General features: G+C 39.2%; 7 protein-coding genes across 7 annotated transcripts; all 7 read right to left on the bottom strand.

Moving 5' to 3' along the window:
• Positions 1-850: 850 nt before the first annotated feature.
• Positions 851-3,946, bottom strand: TM35_000391550 (uncharacterized protein; the record flags this gene model as incomplete). The annotated part of the gene is made up of 1 exon (XM_029029671.1): positions 851-3,946. One exon carries the CDS (start codon positions 3,944-3,946, stop codon positions 851-853), a length of 3,096 nt encoding a protein of 1,031 aa, XP_028879047.1.
• A 536-nt stretch (positions 3,947-4,482) lies between these two features.
• Positions 4,483-5,097, bottom strand: TM35_000391540 (uncharacterized protein; the record flags this gene model as incomplete). Its single annotated transcript, XM_029029670.1, has 1 exon — positions 4,483-5,097. The coding sequence occupies one exon, from the start codon at positions 5,095-5,097 to the stop codon at positions 4,483-4,485; it is 615 nt and encodes a 204-aa protein (XP_028879046.1).
• A 568-nt stretch (positions 5,098-5,665) lies between these two features.
• On the bottom strand, positions 5,666-7,345 carry TM35_000391530 (putative glycerate kinase; the record flags this gene model as incomplete). The annotated part of the gene is made up of 1 exon (XM_029029669.1): positions 5,666-7,345. The coding sequence occupies one exon, from the start codon at positions 7,343-7,345 to the stop codon at positions 5,666-5,668; it is 1,680 nt and encodes a 559-aa protein (XP_028879045.1).
• Positions 7,346-7,894: 549 nt separating this feature from the next.
• TM35_000391520 (uncharacterized protein) lies at positions 7,895-8,452 on the bottom strand (the record flags this gene model as incomplete). The annotated part of the gene is made up of 1 exon (XM_029029668.1): positions 7,895-8,452. The coding sequence occupies one exon, from the start codon at positions 8,450-8,452 to the stop codon at positions 7,895-7,897; it is 558 nt and encodes a 185-aa protein (XP_028879044.1).
• Positions 8,453-9,074: 622 nt separating this feature from the next.
• On the bottom strand, positions 9,075-11,024 carry TM35_000391510 (uncharacterized protein; the record flags this gene model as incomplete). The annotated part of the gene is made up of 1 exon (XM_029029667.1): positions 9,075-11,024. The coding sequence occupies one exon, from the start codon at positions 11,022-11,024 to the stop codon at positions 9,075-9,077; it is 1,950 nt and encodes a 649-aa protein (XP_028879043.1).
• Positions 11,025-11,698: 674 nt separating this feature from the next.
• On the bottom strand, positions 11,699-12,010 carry TM35_000391500 (putative glycerate kinase; the record flags this gene model as incomplete). Its single annotated transcript, XM_029029666.1, has 1 exon — positions 11,699-12,010. One exon carries the CDS (start codon positions 12,008-12,010, stop codon positions 11,699-11,701), a length of 312 nt encoding a protein of 103 aa, XP_028879042.1.
• Positions 12,011-12,172: 162 nt separating this feature from the next.
• TM35_000391490 (uncharacterized protein) lies at positions 12,173-20,065 on the bottom strand (the record flags this gene model as incomplete). The annotated part of the gene is made up of 1 exon (XM_029029665.1): positions 12,173-20,065. One exon carries the CDS (start codon positions 20,063-20,065, stop codon positions 12,173-12,175), a length of 7,893 nt encoding a protein of 2,630 aa, XP_028879041.1.
• Between the last annotated feature and the right edge of the window lie 119 nt (positions 20,066-20,184).

Raw genomic sequence — 20,184 nt, 5'->3', positions numbered from 1 at the left:
TATTATTATTATTATTATTATTATTATTATTATTATTATTATTAATATTATTATTATTAGGGGAATGGGAACTAGAAAACTGTACGTTCTTTTTCTTTTTTATTTTCTTCTTCTCATCTTTATTACACTTGTCATTGGTTGGTGTTTTGGATGTGGATATAGTTGTTATTGTTGTTGTATTTATCATCATTGGGGTTTGTGGGGTTTGAGGGGAATGTAATATATTCTTCTCTTCTATTTCACTCGCCTCGAGTTGATTCTCCATTCTTTTATTCCCAAACTAAAAAGAAAAAAAAAATCACCCTCTACTTTTTTTTTTTCTTTTTGAATGTGATGAAAATAGACTTCTTTTATGATTTTTTTTTTTTTTCGGCTTTGATACTAGTCCTAAAGTGATAAACAAGAAAGAAAATGAAAAAAAAAAAACAGTATATTAGGATGCTTATAAATAAACTAACAATCATATTCATATCTATATCCATATATATATATATATATAGAGAGAGAGAGAGAGATAAAAGGGATCAAAAATCAATTAGAGTAAAAAAAAAAAAAGCAACAAAAGAAAGAAAAAAAAACATACTCGTACATAGTCCACCTCTCCCTTTCTTCATCTACACATTTCCATTTCGAATATTTTCATATAAGGGTACATGTTAATAGGATGATTAATTTCGATATCTAAATAAATCCATCTCCCCCACTTTTTTTTTTTCGGTTCTCAACACACATTGTTTTTTTTCGTCTTTTCTTTTTTCCATTCCAATTCATACCAGAGAAAGAAACTCCCCACATCCATATATATATATTACCATTACTCACAATCATTCACTCATTTTTTTTCTTTTTTTTACTCGTATTCCTCTCTCTGTCGTTCACTCAATACTTGCTGTAAAAGCAATAAGCCATAGGGCGGCACTGCTGTAATATGCGTAGATGTACCTCTACTACTATTACTATTATTATCATTATTACTACTATTATTATTACTACCAGCAGCACTACTACTCATATTGGGTGATAATCCTCTGCGAGGAGGAGATATTTCAAGAGGTTGACTAGTGCTCCTTCTATACTTTTCTCTACCATGCATGGTATTACTATCAGTAGTAGCAATACTACTACTACTACAACTACTTGTGGTAAACATCATTTCATTGTGTTCAGTATTAGTGAATTCATCCCGTAGAGGTGTAGAAAATACTTTTATCCCACTTTTTGCTCCCACCTTTACGGTTTTTGTTGTTGTTGTTGTTGGGACTTGTGCAGTTACGGTTGCCGCTCCTGTTGTTGTTTTTGTTGTTGAATGATGTTCCTCACTACAACTCTGTTTTCCCTTTTGATAGGGTGATGATGTTGCCAATTCCGATAGTAATTGTGGAGTACTCATCAATTGTACATGTTCCTCTCCAGCACGTAGAGAGAGTGAAGACTCTTCATTTGGTAGAAATGGTGATATATTGAAATTTACTGCAGAACGTGAAGATGGATCGGATGAATCCCGTCCTTCTTGTAATTCTTCTTCTTCTTGTTGTAATTCTTCTTGTTGTTGTTGTTTTCGTTGTTGTTTTTGTTGTTGTTTTTCCATTTGTCGTGGTAACGGTAATGGTTGGTGTTGATATTGTTCATGTTGAGTAAACAAGAGTGGAGTGGAGGTACAAGTAGATTGCTGAATAGAGAGAGAAGGAGAGGAAATAGCAAAACAACATTTATCCACTAGAGAGGCTAAAGGTGTTTCTCCCTCTTCTTGCATCTCATGAGCCATGGAATCATTATCATTTTCATCATTCACATCATCTGAGTCTACACTACTCACACCAGCGATAAGAGCCAAAGATGTGGATGATACTTCCTCTATTCGACGTCTATGAGAAATAGATTCCATTATTCCTCCTGCTGTGTGATCATTAGGATCATCTACAGTAGCCGGATTATCAGTAGAACTAACGGTATGAATACCCATAGGTGGAGAAATAGGAACTGTAGTAGAAGAAGAAGAAGGTGGTGGTGGTGGTGGTGGATGAGGAAGAGGAAAAGGGATAGATCCCATTTCTGGTAATACTGGAACCATGGAAATAGCAGAAGCCATATTAGATTTATTAGCTTCTTGAGATGATGATGATGATGATAGATGATGAAAAGTATCTCTCTTTTCCTCTTCCTTTTCTTTCGGATGAGATAACTCAGACATTTGTGAATGACAGAATGCTGTTCCTGTTGTTCCTGTTGTAGTTGTGGTATTTGTATTTGTAACTTGAACTGCCACTGTTGTTAAAGAGGCACTATTATCTGAAGTAACGGTTTGATGATCAGATACTAATAATTCCTTTCCAGAAATTAAATTCGGGTCTAATACATCAGAAGATATTCCTCGTAAGGATATTGATTCCAATCCACATATCATTACATTCTCTCTCTTTTCTATATTTGTTCCTCTTGTATCTGTATCTTCCATTTCTATAATCGTTCTTGTGTTAGACACATATCCCATTACATCTCTTGTAACTATCTTTTCTTCTTCTTTTTTCTCCTTCTCTTCATCTTCTTTTTCTTCTTTTTCTGTTTTTTCCACAGCTGTATCTACGTTAGTTAACGTCTTCTCTTCTCTATCCATCTTCTTTGGTGTCATTCCAGCCACAGAGGCGGGTGGGGCAAGAAGACCAATCGTCTCATCATCCGTGGGTACTGTTAACAATAATGCTGGGCGGTATATCTTTACTCCAGCAGCTGCAGAAGAAGAGGAAGAAGTACATGAGAAATTGGGAGATTTGCCACTGGATATAGTAGGCACTAACGTCTCTAGTGTTGTCGTCCCTTCCATATGACTCTCACATACACATGTTTCAATATTATTATTATTATTATTATTATTATTATTATTATTATTATTATTATTATTATTATTATTGGAACCAAAAGTAGGACTACTTTTATGATCATCATCGTTGTTGTTAGCTAAAGAGGGTTTAGTGACTCCAATATCTCTATCTACTGAAGCCTCAACATCATTACCATGAGATTTCACCGTATCCATAATATCCACATTCGCAAAGGTGGTTACAGGATGAACGATTTCTACTTGTACAGGTAACTCCATTCCAGAACAAAAAGCAGAACTACTACTTTGTTGTTTTTCTTCTTCTCTTCTTTCTTTTTCTTTTTCTTCTTTTTGGAGATTCTTCTGTTCATGTGCCTTATTATCTATACCAGTATCATTCCTCTCAGTAGGGGCAGTGACGTTAGCAGCGGCATTCGAACTTACAGAAGAAGATGGAGAAGAGGAAAGTGTGTCTCTTCGCGTTAACTGTTCAAAAGCGAAAGATCGAATACGACGACGGACGGCACGTTCCAAATCAATACGTTGAGATTCCGCTACTGAAACAACTGCTGCGAGAATAATTTGCAAATACGCCGCATTCATTCCACCATTATCATCTTCTTCATTCTTGTTGATACTACTACTCATACTCCCTCCATAGTAATTATTATTATTATTATTATTATTATTATTATTATTATTATTATTATTATTACTATTGGGTTCACTGTTACCATTGGGTTCATCGGTACTCTCAACAACACCACTACTACCAACATCAGCAGCAGCAGCACCTGGAAGAGAGGGAGAAGTGTTGGTGGACAAAATAGATGCTAATAAATCCGCAGCGTGTACAGCACATCTAACAGCTGCTAGTGCCTCTTGTGAAGTACAGAACTCACTGTTATTATTATTATTATTATTATTATTATTATTATTATTATTATTATTAGTGGTAGTAGTAGTAGTAGTAGTAGTATTAGTATTGGTATTCTCCTCTTCAAGAGGTACTTCACCTCCAACCGCCATCATTGATGTATGGGGAAAGTCTGCTGTACTAACCCGTTGTTGTTGTTGTTGCTGTTGCTGTTGCTGTTGCGTACGCAGTGGCGTAGGCGCCTGACTCATTCTCTTAATGAGTAATCGTACAAATGTGTGCAGTATCTCGCACTATACGGCCATACCATTAAATAGCAAGAGAAAGAATGAAAACAAAGAAAAGAAAAAGAAAGATAAGAAGAGAAATAGAATTTATTATAAATATCAAGAATAGGGAACAAAGAAAAACAGAAAAAAAAAAGAATTACCCATATCGTTTGGAGTATATATATATATACTTTAAAAATATATATATATTCTTCTTGGGAATGATGATGTGCTTTATTTCCCAGAAAAGTTCTTACTCGACTCATCGCATTATACAAACAACAAACACACACACACATACAGTCAATAATAACGGGTCATCCAAATATGTATAGATAAATAAACAGATACAAAGATAATGTGGCGAAACGTGAAGACGACGAAAAGAATAACCATAATAATAAGAACAGGTAAACCAAAAAAAAAAAAAAAACACCGCACTTATATATGGTTTATACGAACTCCTCATAATCCTCTCTTTACTTCTCTTTTTGTTCCCCTTCTTTTTTTTTTTTCGTCTATTCCTCTCGCTTGGCGCGTCCAACATCTGGTGTCTGTGGCTGCAAGCACGTCATGGTATCGTTCAAGTGTCCCTCAATCGCTAGAAACGGATTTTCCACAAATGATGGGATTTGTGTTACTTGATCAAACAGCGCTAATTCAGCTTTCGCGGCTTCCATTCTTGCCTCTGCTGCTGTTAATCGTGCGTGTTGTTGCTGTTCACGAGCCACAAGTTTCTCCGCCACACGTCGATGTTGATCACTTATTTGATTACTCATTTTCTTTGTTTTCCTTGTCTGATCACTCCTACTAATGGCAGTAGGGGTAGCCGATCCAGTAGCAGTAGAGATTGTATTGTCTCTTCTTTTTACCTTTTTCTTTTGTTGTTGCTGCGGTTGATGCTGTACTGGTTCCTTCTTGGCTTTTCGCTGCAGTGATCGTTGACCCTGTTTATCCCGTTGTGCCTTACTGCCTGTTACTGCTGATGTTGTTGTTCCTGTAGAACTATCATGTGCCATTGTATTTACACTGTCATGCTTAGAATCCATTCCTTCATGTTCTTGGCCTTCTTGGTTTATAAAGGGGGCCTTCTTTGCAAGCTTGCGCTGCAGACGTGTGGAGCTTTTAACCATCTTGGGACAGCTGCTTAAAGAAGTAATAACAACAATAAGATTAACGTAAAAGTAAAAAAGAACAAGAAAGAAAGAAAGATATACGCCAGAAAAGACACAAACACACACACACACCAGGGAAGAGAAAACACACCTATTGAAAGAGATGGAAGCAACAACACCAAGGTTGAGAAAAGTATTGAAATAACGAAAACATTTTAAAGAATAAATGTATCTACGTCTTTTGTGAGATCCTTAACGTTCCAACTGCTACTACCATGAACCTATTCTGGTGGCGTTCACCTGGGGAACACAAGCCCCAATGGTAGCAACAGGAAGCAGTGGTAGAGTGAGAAGGTATTCTTATAATATTAAAAATAATTAATAAATGAATCCACAAAAAATACGTATTTATACCTACTCTACCACCATTATTCTGTTCCATTTTGAATTAATTTTTTTGTTGGTTTTAAAAAAAGACGGTGTTATGGCAAGACCACGATTAAATAGAAGATCCCACCACCACCACCACCACCATCATTCTCATTTTCATTACCATCATATTATTATCAACACTCCTATTCCTCCCCTACATCTTGGCGCGCATCTTTCTCTCCACCGCGGAAGCAGCACCACTCTTCTCCTTCTTTTCAAAGTCTGGGTCCACAAGGAACTGCAGCATCAACTTCCCCACACACACACCAGCATTTCCCAAAGCCTCCTTCACCGGGAAGTGTCGTGGTGTGAGGGAGAGGAGATGCACACGGGGAATGGCCTCAGCGCACACCTCCCGCTCAGCCGGACCACCCGTTGTCTGCATGTGCGTGAGCAGCAACCGCCGCACCTCCTCACCGCCCGAGTACGACATTCGGCCGCACACCACCACCACATCCCGCAGCATCTTCACTTTCGTCCCGTTGCCACCCGCGGCGGCAGCCTCACGGCGGCGGCGCATGTTCTCCATCACGGCGAGCTGCAGCAGCCGGCCGAGTGTCTTGTTGAAGCGGATGGTCTGTGTGTCGAAGGAGCCCTCGCCCGTGATCATGCAGTCGCAGTGGCGGAGTTTCTCCGGCAGTCCAAGCAGCTCCGCAACAACATCAGTGCCGGCCATCCACGTCGCCCGCAGCACATAACGGAAGAAACCACTCATCCCACCAGCCCCGCCTCCGCCGGCGGTGTGGCACAGAGCCGCAAGAGTCTTCTCGCGCTCCTGTGGACTCACACACGCCGACTCCACGCCATTCGCACGCGTCAAGCAGTCGTGCAGTCCACTCCGCACAAAACAAGCGGCGGCGTTCTTCATCCCACCCTCCAGCTGCGCGAGCACACTAGCGCGGTGGGCCTTGTCCCACGCAGGGTTGCACTTCTGCGGGCCAAACACGGACGTCGCACCGTCGGGCCCAATCAGTGGACTCGCCACATCACAGATCAGACGAACCTCCTTGCAGTACGCCGCCGCCGTGGGGCCCTCACTCGGGCTACGGAAGAACATTTGGCGGCACGCTGGCGATAGTCGTGCCCCTGTGAGGCGTGGCAGATCTCCACCAGTGAATGGCGTTGTGAGCAGCTGTCCATTGCCCATACCAGCATTGGCACAGCACTTCCCGCACTTTGTGCTGCCGTTTGCAGGCTTCACAAAAAGCTCCATACCAAGTGCCTGCAGCGCGCCAATACCACCATCATTCGTGGCACTTCCACCAATGCCAAGGAACACAGTCACACCTCCGTCAGCAGACGCACCATACTTGCGGCGGTTCTCATTAGCCACGTACTCAATAGCGTACTTGATCAGCTGACCAACACCGTAGCTCGTGGTGCGCAGGGGATTCCGTTCTGCATCCGTGAGCATAGGCAGTCCAGAAGCAAGGGCCATTTCAATTACCACCACACGCTTTTCCACATCCGCGGCAAAGTAGGGCCGATGGGCACTCTTGCTCTTTGGCGTGTTCAGAGGCTCACCGAGTGGGCCAAGAAAAACCGGCACCGACGACTTTCCCTCTCCGGATTCTCCCGACACAATCGGCACGTCCACACGCTTGAAGTGATAAGGCGATGATTGCCCAGAGTGCGATGGAAACAGCATGCTGTCCAGCAGCCCATCACCGCCGTCAGACATGGGACAGTGCATCACCTCCACAGGGGTTGTGGTTTTGCCCTCCGCACGTCGGAAGGCCCCTTCAATCACACGACCCGCATCACACGCGCTGAGTGTTCCCTTGAAGGAATCACAGCAGACGAGAATACGCTCCCATGACTTGTTCTTCAACATTTTCTGAATGTAATGAAAAATGTTTTGTGGAAAATAAATTAAATCCTAATAAAAAAGAATAGTAATGATAATAATTAAAATACACGAATGTATTGTCGTTTATAGCGAATACCTTGGTGTGAATATGTAGGTAACAGAGAGAAGATAAAGTGGAAACATTGAAAATAAGGCATAGAGAAGCATACATGCACATACCATATATACCCACGTATAGACACGCGTGCGAGAATAGTCGAAAGAATACGTATACATGGAGTATGGGAGAGAGGAAAGGTGCCACAGATGCGCAGTCACCAAATCGAGAAGGGTAAAATAAAAAAAGAGAAAGCAAAAGCGAAAAACAGTCACTGTCACTGCAGCGATACGACTTCAGGCCCCCTATTCCACAGTCATTTCAGGAACGTAGAGCACGATGAAACCAATGGAGCAAAAAATAAGCCAAAATAAAAGAATAAAGATCAGCAAGGGGTAGGAAAAAATGACTATAATCCAATCTCATCACTACCATAAAGATCTACAAGAGAAAGGGGAATCAAAAAAAAAAAACCATTATTCATCCTCATCGTCATCCTTTTCGGCAATATTGGACCCCCATATGGAATTATTACCACTATCACTCTCCATGGCTCGTTGCGCCTCCGTTGCGGATGGAATCTCATCCCGCAGTTGCTGCAGGGATGGTAGCACGCGATCGAGCTCCGCCGCACTTGGGAGAGCCTCAGGCGTCGGCGCAGCACGCATCCCACGCCCATCACCACCAGCGACGTGAGTGAACAACGTGGAATTCCGTGCGGCAACCGCGGCATCATCGCTGTGAGGTGCCCGCTCCTGCCACTGTTCTTTCTTTGGTTGGTGGTCGACACCGGGGAATTTCTTTCGGTTTTCAAAGAGGTGCCGACGGGCCTCCAAGAGTGTTGGATGGGTGCTGTTTTTGCTGATGCCCCCTTGTACGGCCGTGGCGGCTGAAAGGGAGGCCACAATCAAGACGCCACTGTTACTACATGAACGAAAGTGTCTACAGGAAGACGTGAGGCTTTTGATCAATGACCCACCGGTTTGAAATGATGGGCCAAAGCGGTGCATCACTGAGCAAACACTGGTACGCATTTTTTCCAGACCTCTGAATATGTGCAGGGTGCTTTAGTCAATGAAAACCACTGAGAAATATATTTGATTGGAACTGTAATATGCTAATTTGGCACTTATACTGTGTTGTTTGGAGTATGTGGATCAGAAGTATAATTTTAGAAATGAGTAATGATTTCCACTTTTTTTAGGTTTCCTTATATCCTGAGAAATTGCGTGTACCACACACACACTTACGTAGAAATGAGAAGAAAGAAAAGGGAGAGAAAAGAAGAATAAATAAATAAAAATAGATGGGGCTATCGTGTACGGTAAGAAATAATAACAATAAATAACAAATCCAAAATGCTAACAAAGTGAGATGTGAGTGAAAAATGACTCAACACCAGCTTTAAAAACCCAAGCGAATAGATAGGCCTTTAAAGAAAAAAAAAAGGCCCAGCTCTTTCTTTTCCGTTTACCTTTAAAGCATGTATCTTCTCTGTGAAGTAAAACAAAATGAAAAATAAAAGAAAAGAGAGAAACACATAGAAATCAACAAACCCAAATATGGAAAATAAAAACAAACTTGTGAAGATTATAGAGATACATACATATATGTGGATTTATTAATAGATAGATAGATATATAGATAGATCTGTATCTAGTGTAGAATACGCAGGAGACCGTACTTCAGTGTCTCTGCAAGTGCATCTGGGTTCGTCATTAACTGCCTCCCACGCATTAACCGTGATGTTCGGGGTAACGGTGTCCATGCCATTGCTAACTGAGCAACGCTCTGGCCTTTATGATGTTTCTTCTTGGAGGTATTTCTTATTTTACATTTCTTTTTCTTCTCTTGACCATTTTTCAGTTGTTTCCCCTTGGAACGGCCAGAAGTTTGCGTGGTTTCTGTGGTATCAAAGAGGCTGTTCGTTAACAAGGACATCATCATAGCCGACTTCTCTTCCGTGGAGAGAGGTACATTCGCAGCGCAATAATATAAAATAGTGGGAAATATAGTTTTCATCTCTTTTGGATGCTTTTTCTGATCCTCTCTTTTGTTCTTTCCTTGTGAAAGGACTTCTGACTTCTTCTTCATGGATATCATTGCCTTTTGAAGGGGTGTTATCGCCCATGATAAAGATGATACTATATTGTTTTGGCTGTGCAGACCTCCTGATTTATCGTTTACCTCTTCTCCTGCTGCTGCTGCTGTTGCTACTGTTGCTGCTGATGACTGGGCACAATTATCCTGAAAAAGAGTGTACTGCGGAGAACAAAGCCACTCGTAGTGGTCTGATGCCGTCGTATAGCGCAGAGCAAAGAAGATACTCTCACGATATGGGTGAATAATCCACACACCAACTCCACCGTCTAGAGTCTTCTCATCCTTCTCAGCATTCATCATATGTACACCATCATGTTCTTGTTCTTGTTGTTGGTGAGTCTTCTTCTCTTCAGAGAGACGTTTTTGAACGCTATGAATACCAATATCACGATTATTCATTCCGTCTGTCCCCATACAATGCATCACACTAGTTGATTCGGTTATTCTTTTCACCTTTGTTTTTTGTGATGTATTCTGAAGTGTACAATACTGTAGAAATTGACTGTAATCTTCCAGAGTCATTGATGCCGCAGTTGGATCTGGGAGTCCAGGAATGTGATGGAGCACAGCAACTCTCTGCAATTTACTGGACGATTTCACAATCCTACCGGAACGGTCTTTACATTTGATTCGCTCCTTTATCGAAGGCGCATCACTATAGAAATATGATCTTCTTGCTTTTCCTCCTTCTACTCCTGCTCTTAATGATGATAATGATGATGATGATGTTATTTCTCTTGCATCTGGGTCAAAAAGAAATGAGATGGGAACAAACACATCATACACTGCTGGAGTAGTGAGAAGCTTCGAGACACTCTCATTACAACTACAACTTCTAGTATTCTCTCTCTCCGCTGAGGATATGGTTGTGTCTACGCGAGAGAGCAGGACACATTTCCAAGGAACTCGATAACAGCATGGACGGAGTCTATCCGCCAAAGCATTCGGCTCATAGAAAGGTATATTTGTGTTCAGCATATCTTCTCCTGTAACCGAAGCAGTAAAAGCAGTACATTTCACACAATGTCCTGTTTGCTTTTTTTTCTCCTCTTCCTTTCTTCCAGGGGGAAAGATACTTTCGAGTCGTTGAAGTAATGTCGATGGTGTCAAGACAACCTCACGTCCCTGCATCTCTTGCGATGCCGCATCACTACAACACGAAGGATCCATTTCATCATCACTTCGTGACTTTAAACGAAGTAATCGAGAGAAACGGTATTTCTCAACAGAATAAGGTGAAGATGTACGTCTCCTATACGTCGTACTTGAAACCCCATGAAACCCGTTCTTCCCTCCACAGTTCCTGGATGTTAACTTGTCAACAGATGATAACGGCTGAGTTTCCATTGATCCTCCTCCTGTTTGTCTTATCGATTCTGGTGAATTTAACCGAACACGAGACATTATGGAGAAAAATGGGGTTCTTCGTGGCCTGTCTGATGAGAATACCCGTGTTGAAATAAAAGATTCATTCTTCTGCAGAAGCCAACAACATCGACGCATAACACAGAGAGGAAGAGCACCGGCAGTGAATATGGAGGTAGAAATTACACAAGAAAGAAAGACAAAGAGAGAGGACGTCCCTTTTTTATCAAACTCCTTCGGCTTCCTTTCACTTTCTCCGTGTCTACCACGTAAATGAAGATAAAACAAACAAGAAAAAAAAGAACAAGAAAGAAAGAAAGATATACGCCAGAAAAGACACAAACACACACACACACACCAGGGAAGAGAAAACACACCTATTGAAAGAGATGGAAGCAACAACACCAAGGTTGAGAAAAGTATTGAAATAACGAAAACATTTTAAAGAATAAATGTATCTACGTCTTTTGTGAGATCCTTAACGTTCCAACTGCTACTACCATGAACCTATTCTGGTGGCGTTCACTTGGGGAACACAAGCCCCAATGGTAGCAACAGGAAGCAGTGGTAGAGTGAGAAGGTATTCTTATAATATTAAAAATAATTAATAAATGAATCCACAAAAAATACGTATTTATACCTACTCTACCACCATTATTCTGTTCCATTTTGAATTAATTTTTTTGTTGGTTTTAAAAAAAGACGGTGTTATGGCAAGACCACGATTAAATAGAAGATCCCACCACCACCACCACCACCATCATTCTCATTTTCATTACCATCATATTATTATCAACACTCCTATTCCTCCCCTACATCTTGGCGCGCATCTTTCTCTCCACCGCGGAAGCAGCACCACTCTTCTCCTTCTTTTCAAAGTCTGGGTCCACAAGGAACTGCAGCATCAACTTCCCCACACACACACCAGCATTTCCCAAAGCCTCCTTCACCGGGAAGTGTCGTGGTGTGAGGGAGAGGAGATGCACACGGGGAATGGCCTCAGCGCACACCTCCCGCTCAGCCGGACCACCCGTTGTCTGCATGTGCGTGAGCAGCAACCGCCGCACCTCCTCACCGCCCGAGTACGACATTCGGCCGCACACCACCACCACATCCCGCAGCATCTTCACTNAAAAAAAAACTTCTCAAATCACTGCAAACCCGCAAAAGATTCTGCAAATAGACGAAAAAAGAAAAATAAAAATAAAAATATAGTAAAAGCAAGCAAACCCCATATAAACAAATAAGAATAAAAAGGCACTACCATATTATATTATATATATATATCAATCATTCATGAAAAAAGGATCCAACGATACTGACATGGCTGCTTTGGCTCTTTCCTTCGCAACCGTATGACCTAATGATGTTGTAGCAAGTAAGATCGGTACAAATGGTATCATAGCTGTTGTTCCTCCTCCTTTTTCTTCTTTTTCTTTTTCTTCTTCTTCTTGTGTACATCTAACGTTATCACTGGTGAGGCACTCTTTTGGTATAAAGACTCCAGACAATTCAGAGTTATTCTCTGAATCTTTAACTAGTAGCTTCTCCTTCTCCTTCTCCTTTTCCACATCTTCCTTCTTTTTGACTTCTGTTAAAGAGGAAGAGAGGGAATGAATAGGTGCATTTTGTTCAGGTTTCAGTGTTAACATCGTTAACAGGGGAGATAAGTCCCCCAATAGTGTAGAGGTGGTTTGATGTTGGACTTCAGAGGTTTGACTTCTACTCCTCCCAGAGAGTACTCCTCCTCCTGATCCTGATCCTGTTGTTATTGTTAACATTGAATTAAACTGTTTATTCTTTTGTTTCTTTTCCCACCACATTCGAAAAGGTGGAAAGAGAGATGCAAAATCCGTATCAAGAGGAATAATCCACTCATTACCAGTTTGTAGGAATGGTCCTGGATCCAATGCGGCCAAGATGTGTCGCTTGGTATCCCGTACTAATGAGGGAGAACCAAAAACAACTACATTACTATTATTATTATTATTATTATTATTATTATTATTATTATTATTATTATTATTATTAGTACTATTATTAATAGTATTAGCAGTAGTATTATTCGTATTGGCAATGATAGCGTTTTGGATTTCATTCTGCGAAAAAGAGGAAGCGTTCATGACGAGTTCACATAACAACATACGTTCCTGGCATGCTGGATAGTTCGTCGCTTCAAGTGAAAGAATGGGAGAACTTGCATCCGTGTACCCACTTCGCGTATAATGATTATTATTATTATTATTATTATTATTATTATTATGCTTAGTAGTATTACATTGGACGAAACCCCATGGCGACACTAATTCTCTAGTAGTATCTATCATCCTTTGCTCTCCCATTGGACTCATTATATCATACACTCTCTCTGCCGCAGAAATCCTTAATCTCTCTATATACTCTTTTTGCTGTTGTTGCTGTTGCTGTTGCTGTAGAGGTATAAAGGGTTCAATGTTTGTATATATATGTGTTGCCAGTGTTGAATGTTGTTGGAGAAGTAATAAGAGATCAGCTCCGTTAATGGCCCCACACTGCATTCCAGCGGCCAGTAGACGTGTTGGCAGTGATTGAACACTTTCACAGGCCACACTCCGTAAGAGTTCAGAGGAGGGTGGAATACCAAGACGCTCTAATGCGAGTGAGAGTTTCTGCAGTAAACTCCATCGTGCTGGGGATGGTGAATCCCATACTTTATTCACTCTTGTTGTAGGTATAGATGTTGATTTCTCTCCTTCTTCTTTTTCTTTTTCTTCTTTCTCTGATAAGTTCGGTTGAAACTCTGAAGTTTTCTCCTCCTCCTTCTTCTTCTTCTCATGAGAAGGAAGAAGAGAGGCAATATCATCCGTTGCCGATTCCACAGGAAAAGAAGAATCATTCCTAATAATATGAACAAGTGTGTGGATTACGGAGGCGATAGCGGCATCATACAAAAGGGCTAATGGTGCCAATCGTGCCGTAATGCCTGTAGAAGAGATTGCATACGCCACTGCCCATGAGGCAAATGAATATGTAGAGGATGTCGTTAAGGCATGTGATGATGTAATCCATGAATCTGCATAAGGAGAACCACCAACATTAGACATTTTGTGTAGATGTTTATTCTCTCGTTCTGGAGATCCAGTCGGTGGGAAACGCAGAGAAGTATTAGTAGTAGTATTAGTATTAGTAGATGAAGATGATGGACATGCGGTAGACTGTAATTTGTGTAGAACCGCTTCTGCAAAGGCAGTTCCACAGGATAAACCATTATATAATAACACAGGTGTAGTTTCTGGTAATGATGAATCTTTAGATGAGAAATGACGACTGTTGATATTGCTCTTCTTCTTTTTCTTTTTCTCTTCTTCTTCTTCTTCCTCAAAGGGATGGTTTATATCTCCAGCAACAAAAGTAGAGGTCATATTCTTATTAGACATTGTAGTACTATTTATTCTTGAACTGTTAACGAACATACCGTTATTTACGGCACTATTATTATTGTTATTATTATTATTAGTAGTAGTAGTAGTAGTAGTAGTAGTATAATTATCTTGAATATCCATTATATTGTTAGCCATCCAATCCTCATTTGAAGTTGAAGTGATTTCCATTATTGGAAGTGACATACGCGACACCGGTGTCATTGATGATACTGTAGAAGATAAAGATGAAGAGGAAGAAGATAAAAACAATGAACTTGCCGCCCCACTCTTACTATTTACATTACATTTACTCTTACCATAACTCATAATATTTGTATTCGTACTGGTATTGGAAAACATAGCCTTTAAACGACTAAATAATGATATCCCTTTTTTACTCCCTGAAGAAGATGATGAAGATAATGAAGATAATGATGATGATGATATTATCCCTGTTGTTGCTGCTGCGGTTACTGCATCTATTGCATGTCTAGATGTAAATAATAATTGTGTGTGCGGCGGTGGTAAGAATTGCGGTGGAAGTGGACACGGGGAAACACGGCGAGAAAGCCACCACTCCGGCACAGTATTATGGCACTGTTGTTTAGACCAACTCCCATCTCGTAAACTCACTGTATGTATAAGAAGTGCAGAGAGAAGAGTGGATTTTCGTTCACTTTCACTTTGTCGTCTTTGATGTGTAGTAGATCGTTGTTGTTGTTGATATTGTTCTGATGATGATGATAATGAGGGTCGTAGACATACAGAAGTGGCTCGATCTTCTAATATAATGGTTGTGTTGTTTTTTGGTAATTCTGAATGACGTGTGAACATAAAGTTTGACTCTGATCCTGGTAGAGAAATATCTGCAGTTGTTGTTGTTTTTGTTTTTGTTTTTGTTGTTGTTGTTTGTAGAGAAGTAATATCAATCATGGGAGACTTGGAACGTGTGGGTGGAAATGTACTGTTAAGACCACAACGACGATGACGATGATGATGATGATTACTATTACTAACGGATGAGTTTCTTTGTAAATACATTGTCGTTGTAGATGCCAATCCTTCATTCTCTTCCCATTTAGATTGTTGTTGTTGATATTCTCGTTGTTGTTGTTGTTGATATTGACGCCAAGAGCGGTAGAAACTTGTTACTTCCCGACGATAATGAGATTCCTCTGCTGCCATTCCATCTATATTCCACATTGGTAAACACACATAATAAGGATTACATGACATGATATCATCTACACAGGTAGAATGACTACTACTCTTAGTGGTATTCATAGAGGTGTGTTTACTGTCATTATTATTATTATTATTATTATTATTATTATTATTATTATTATTATTATTATTACTAGTAGTAGTAGTAGTGACTGTATCTTTACATTTCTGTGGAGGTCGCCAAGAACATGCGGCTCGTGTACGTGCATAAGCCTCACTAATAATAACGGTTGAAATAAACTCTATAGAAATATCTTCCCATATATCCCCTACGGTAATAAATTGACGAAACATCTTTTCTAATTGTTTATCCCGCATTGCCCATATATTTTCCCACTTCCAATAAAAGGATGAACATGATGAAATAGATTCATTTCCTTGTAAATCATTCTTTAGCTTTTTCATTTCCCTATTAGGATCACTACCATCATCACATAGTTCTCTTCCTTCTTCTCTTCCTCCTTTTCTTCTTAATGGTTGTAAATGTGTAAGAGCCACATGCAAGGCATGATGAAGTGGAGTGGGATCCAATACAGCCGCTAACACCGTTGGATGTATAGAAGAACTCTCATGATAGTCTTCCGCCTCTGTAGATGTGAAATGTGGATGTGGGGATGTCTCACGTAATGGAAAGGATTCTTCTGAAGAAATAGTTTGTGTGTTATTCATTGTATTCATTCCATTCAGCATCGTTGCCAAAGAAGAAGAAGAAGGAATACCAGAGGCTTGTATACGGCAAGATCGTCGTCGTGTTAACCATCGCTGCACAAATCTCCATATAGAGATAGAGTTAAGAGAGGCCTCAAACAACATAACTGTTCCTGGTATATACAACCAATGACCCAATGGTATAGGAAGAAGAGATACCAATGGTGTAGTAGTAATAGTAATATTAGTATTAGTAATATTAGTATTCGTAGTTTGTATTCTTTTTCCCATGAGAGATCTTTTCATTGTTGTTGTTGTTGATAATAATGTAGATGCGGGATGAAAGAGACGTACACCAAATAAATAACGTGGTGGTGAATCCTTATGATGGATATCTATATAATGAATACAAACACCCGGTAAATAAATTGCAATCATTCCATTCATTGAGAGAAAACACACCCGTGAGTCATATGTAATGTATTGACGTTCCTCTTTTGTAAGTGGTATTGTGATTTGAAGAGCATCCACGTAATTACGAAGAGCCGTAATACTGCAAAGAATAGCAGGAGGTCCCATTATCATCATCATTGAAGAAGAAGAAGGAGGAGGAGGAGGATGTGTCTTTAAGGCATCTGGGAGTTTAAATAACACTTGTCCACTTCTTTTATTGGAGTTATTATTATCATTCCCAGTTATCAATTCAGATTCTTTTTCCTCTTCTTCTTTTTCCTCTTCTTCCTCCTCTTCTTTTTGTTTGTGAATATGATGTTCATTCTTTTCATCACTACTACTCTGTCCAATCCCCTCCAATCCAAACTCACACACTTGCGTAATGGGTTTAGTAGTATTATTATTATTATTATTATTATTAGTATTAGTTGTATTTGTTGTGATAAAGGCGGGTTGAGAAAGGAAAAACTGTTCACATAAAATAGAATCCTGCACTCCATCTTCATATTGAATAGGAATGAGATTCATGTGTAGTCGTGAAATCGCAGAACTGCAGGCGGCTCCCCACGGTTCACACAATGGAGTCCCACAACAACAACAACCATCATGCGTAAATGTACTATTGCCATCATTACTGTTACTATTCATAGTATTAATATTATTAATAGTATTAGTAGTATTAATAGTATTAGTAGTAGAATTAGTATTATTATTACTATTACTATTAATACTATCCATACCAAAGCCTCTCTCTACTGAAAGTGCATCCATCGCGAGAGGAGAAACAGAATGTGTTCTTGTTTGCACTTCCACACCTTGATGATAAAGAGAAGGAAAGATACGACGTTTACGTGGAAGATTACGTTCAAACTCACATCGACGCTGATCTGGATGACCGTTAAAAGCCACAATTCGCATCTTATCATATGTTGGAAATGCAGCCCAGAAGGAGAGACGTTGAGTGACGGGATCCCAATGATGCCATTGTTGATATTGTGCTAAACTCCATTGTGCGGCGGATCGTACTTCTACTTTTCCAAATGGAAATAAAGGTAAATGTTTCCCTTTACATTTTTCTTCTTTTCCTTTTTCTTCTTCTTGTTCTTGACGATATAGATAGTGACCGGCTTTACGTTTTGTTTTTGCCAATCGCGTTTTCTTCCCATCAAAGGATACACTACCACTACCACTATTACTATTATTATTATTATTATTATTATTATTATTATTAGTGTTTCTCACATAGGAGACTTCCTTTACCTGAAGTCCTTGTTGGGCATAATCACATGCAGATATCCAATACGAAGTGGTATTAACGGTTCCTTTACGTTCCTTCTCTGTATTTATATATTTACGCCGTAAGAAATATCCCATTTGACAAAACGCATTAGCGGGTATTCGTATAGTGATGGGTATATGTTTTTCCTTGTTAACATGTAAAGCCTCACTCATAGATGTATTGTATTGTGTTTCCCCTTCTGGTCCTTGCAGTGGAGTAACAATAGTACTTGGATCCTCTTTATACTCTTCATCCTCTGTTGTTGTTGTTATTGTTGTTGTTGTTGTTGCTGTTGTTATTCCTCCTCTTGGTGAAGAAGAAGATATCGTTGTTGTTGTTGTTGTTGTTGGGATAATAGTTCGTTTTTTTGTAAACCATGATGATAATGATGAGGATGATGTTATGGTCTCACTTCTTAAAGTAGATTCCGCCGATTTTAAACTTGATGTTGTTGAGGCTAAATGCGTAGGATTCCCAGCTGTAAAGATACTGTTACTATTATTATTATTATTATTATTATTATTATTATTATTATTATTATTATTATTATTATTATTATTAAGAGGATTAGTAGTAGTAGAATTAGTTGTTGTTGTTGATAAATTTCGTTTATCTGTAGATCGTGGAATGTGAATCTTTGTAAAGATACTGTTGTTACTATTATTATTATTATTATTATTATTATTATTATTATTATTATTATTATTATTATTATTATTAAGAGGATTAGTAGTAGTAGAATTAGTTGTTGTTGTTGATAAATTTCGTTTATCTGTAGATCGTGGAATGTGAATCTTTGTAGTAACCGTAGCCTCATGAAAGATATCTGTTCCCACAACATGCAGCCAAACAAAATAACGATAAGGTGTTATCCTCATAGAGGCATCTATACAAGCTGTATGTACATATTTATTTCCTTTTCTTCCTTCTTCTCTTTCTCTTTCTTTTTCGTTTTCTCCTTCTCCTCCTAGTGTGGATATGGTTGAGTTTATTGTATTCTGCAAAGACTTTTCACGTTGTTGTTTTTTTTGTAAACGATTTATAAATCGACGAAGACTTGCAAAAGAACGTCTTTCTCTTTTATGTGAATCCGGCATTGCTGCAGTGGCTGTTTGAATATCCAGCCGTTCGGTAAAGGAGAGAAACACATCCGGATCACTTCTTCTCATAGAAAAAGAAGAACTTTCCTCTTCTTTGGGTTGTGTATATACTGTAGTCGAAAGAAGAGATTTAGTCATCATTATTGTATCTTCCATAAATGTTGTCGTTACACTTGCCTGAACAATATCTAATATCCCTGTATGTAAAAATAATGGGGTACGATCGAGAATAGCAAAAGTTTCTATTCTTTGTATAGATGTAGATATAGATTGGGATAAGGATGATTGTGTATGTAATCCAGTAGCCTTTAAAGGAGAGATATCCTTTATATTCATATCCCCTAATCTTTTCCATAATTGTTGTAATAAGAGATCCGGTTCACGATCTAACATTCCCTCAATAGAGAAATTGTTATCTGGTGAAGAAGAAAAAGAAAAAGAAGAAGATTGTTGTTTTTGTTGAGAATGGGATAGTGGATTCTTCTTTTCTTTTTCTTCTTCTTTTTTTTCTTTCTTCTCTGCTTGTGTAGATGTGTGTATAGACTCAGTCGATGGATATTCACTATCTATATCCCGAAATACACACCGCACCGCCTCAATAGATGTATCTTTCCCATTACAAGAGGCAATGAGAAGTGTAAAGAAATACACCAATGTCCAATCTTCTCCATCGTCTACTTTCTCTTTTTTTTCTTCTCTTATTATTGTTGTTGTCGTCGTTCTGCCATTATTATTATTATTATTATTATTATTATTATTATTATTATTATTATTATTAGTAGACTTCCCAGTCATGAATACCGTTTCGTGTAGGGGCAGTGAAGTGTACGTGGAGCCCAAAAACTCCACTCCCACAATCCTCTCATATACTGCTGTTGTTGTTGAGATTGATGTTGATATCTCATCTGTTGTTTTTGTTGGATTCTTTTCTTTTGTGAGTTGAATGAATGGACGCCATGCGGGTGGAGTTGTGAGGGGCACTGTATAGTTATTAATATTATTATCATTATTATCAATATTAATATTATCATCATCGCCGTACAATGAGGCATTAACTGCACGGAAGTGCAACATGGAAATACACTAAAACTAATAATAATAATAATAATAATTAATAATTAATAATACTAGTAGTAGTAATAATAATAATAATAAACGCAAATGAAAAAAAAAAGAAGAGACATATATATATA

This window comes from Trypanosoma theileri (assembly GCF_002087225.1).
Source record: "Trypanosoma theileri isolate Edinburgh chromosome Unknown TM35_Tth_39_V1, whole genome shotgun sequence".
NCBI lineage: Eukaryota > Euglenozoa > Kinetoplastea > Trypanosomatida > Trypanosomatidae > Trypanosoma > Trypanosoma theileri.
The sequence above is the reverse complement of the archived record's forward strand: the minus strand, read 5'-3'. Positions and strand labels throughout refer to the sequence as shown.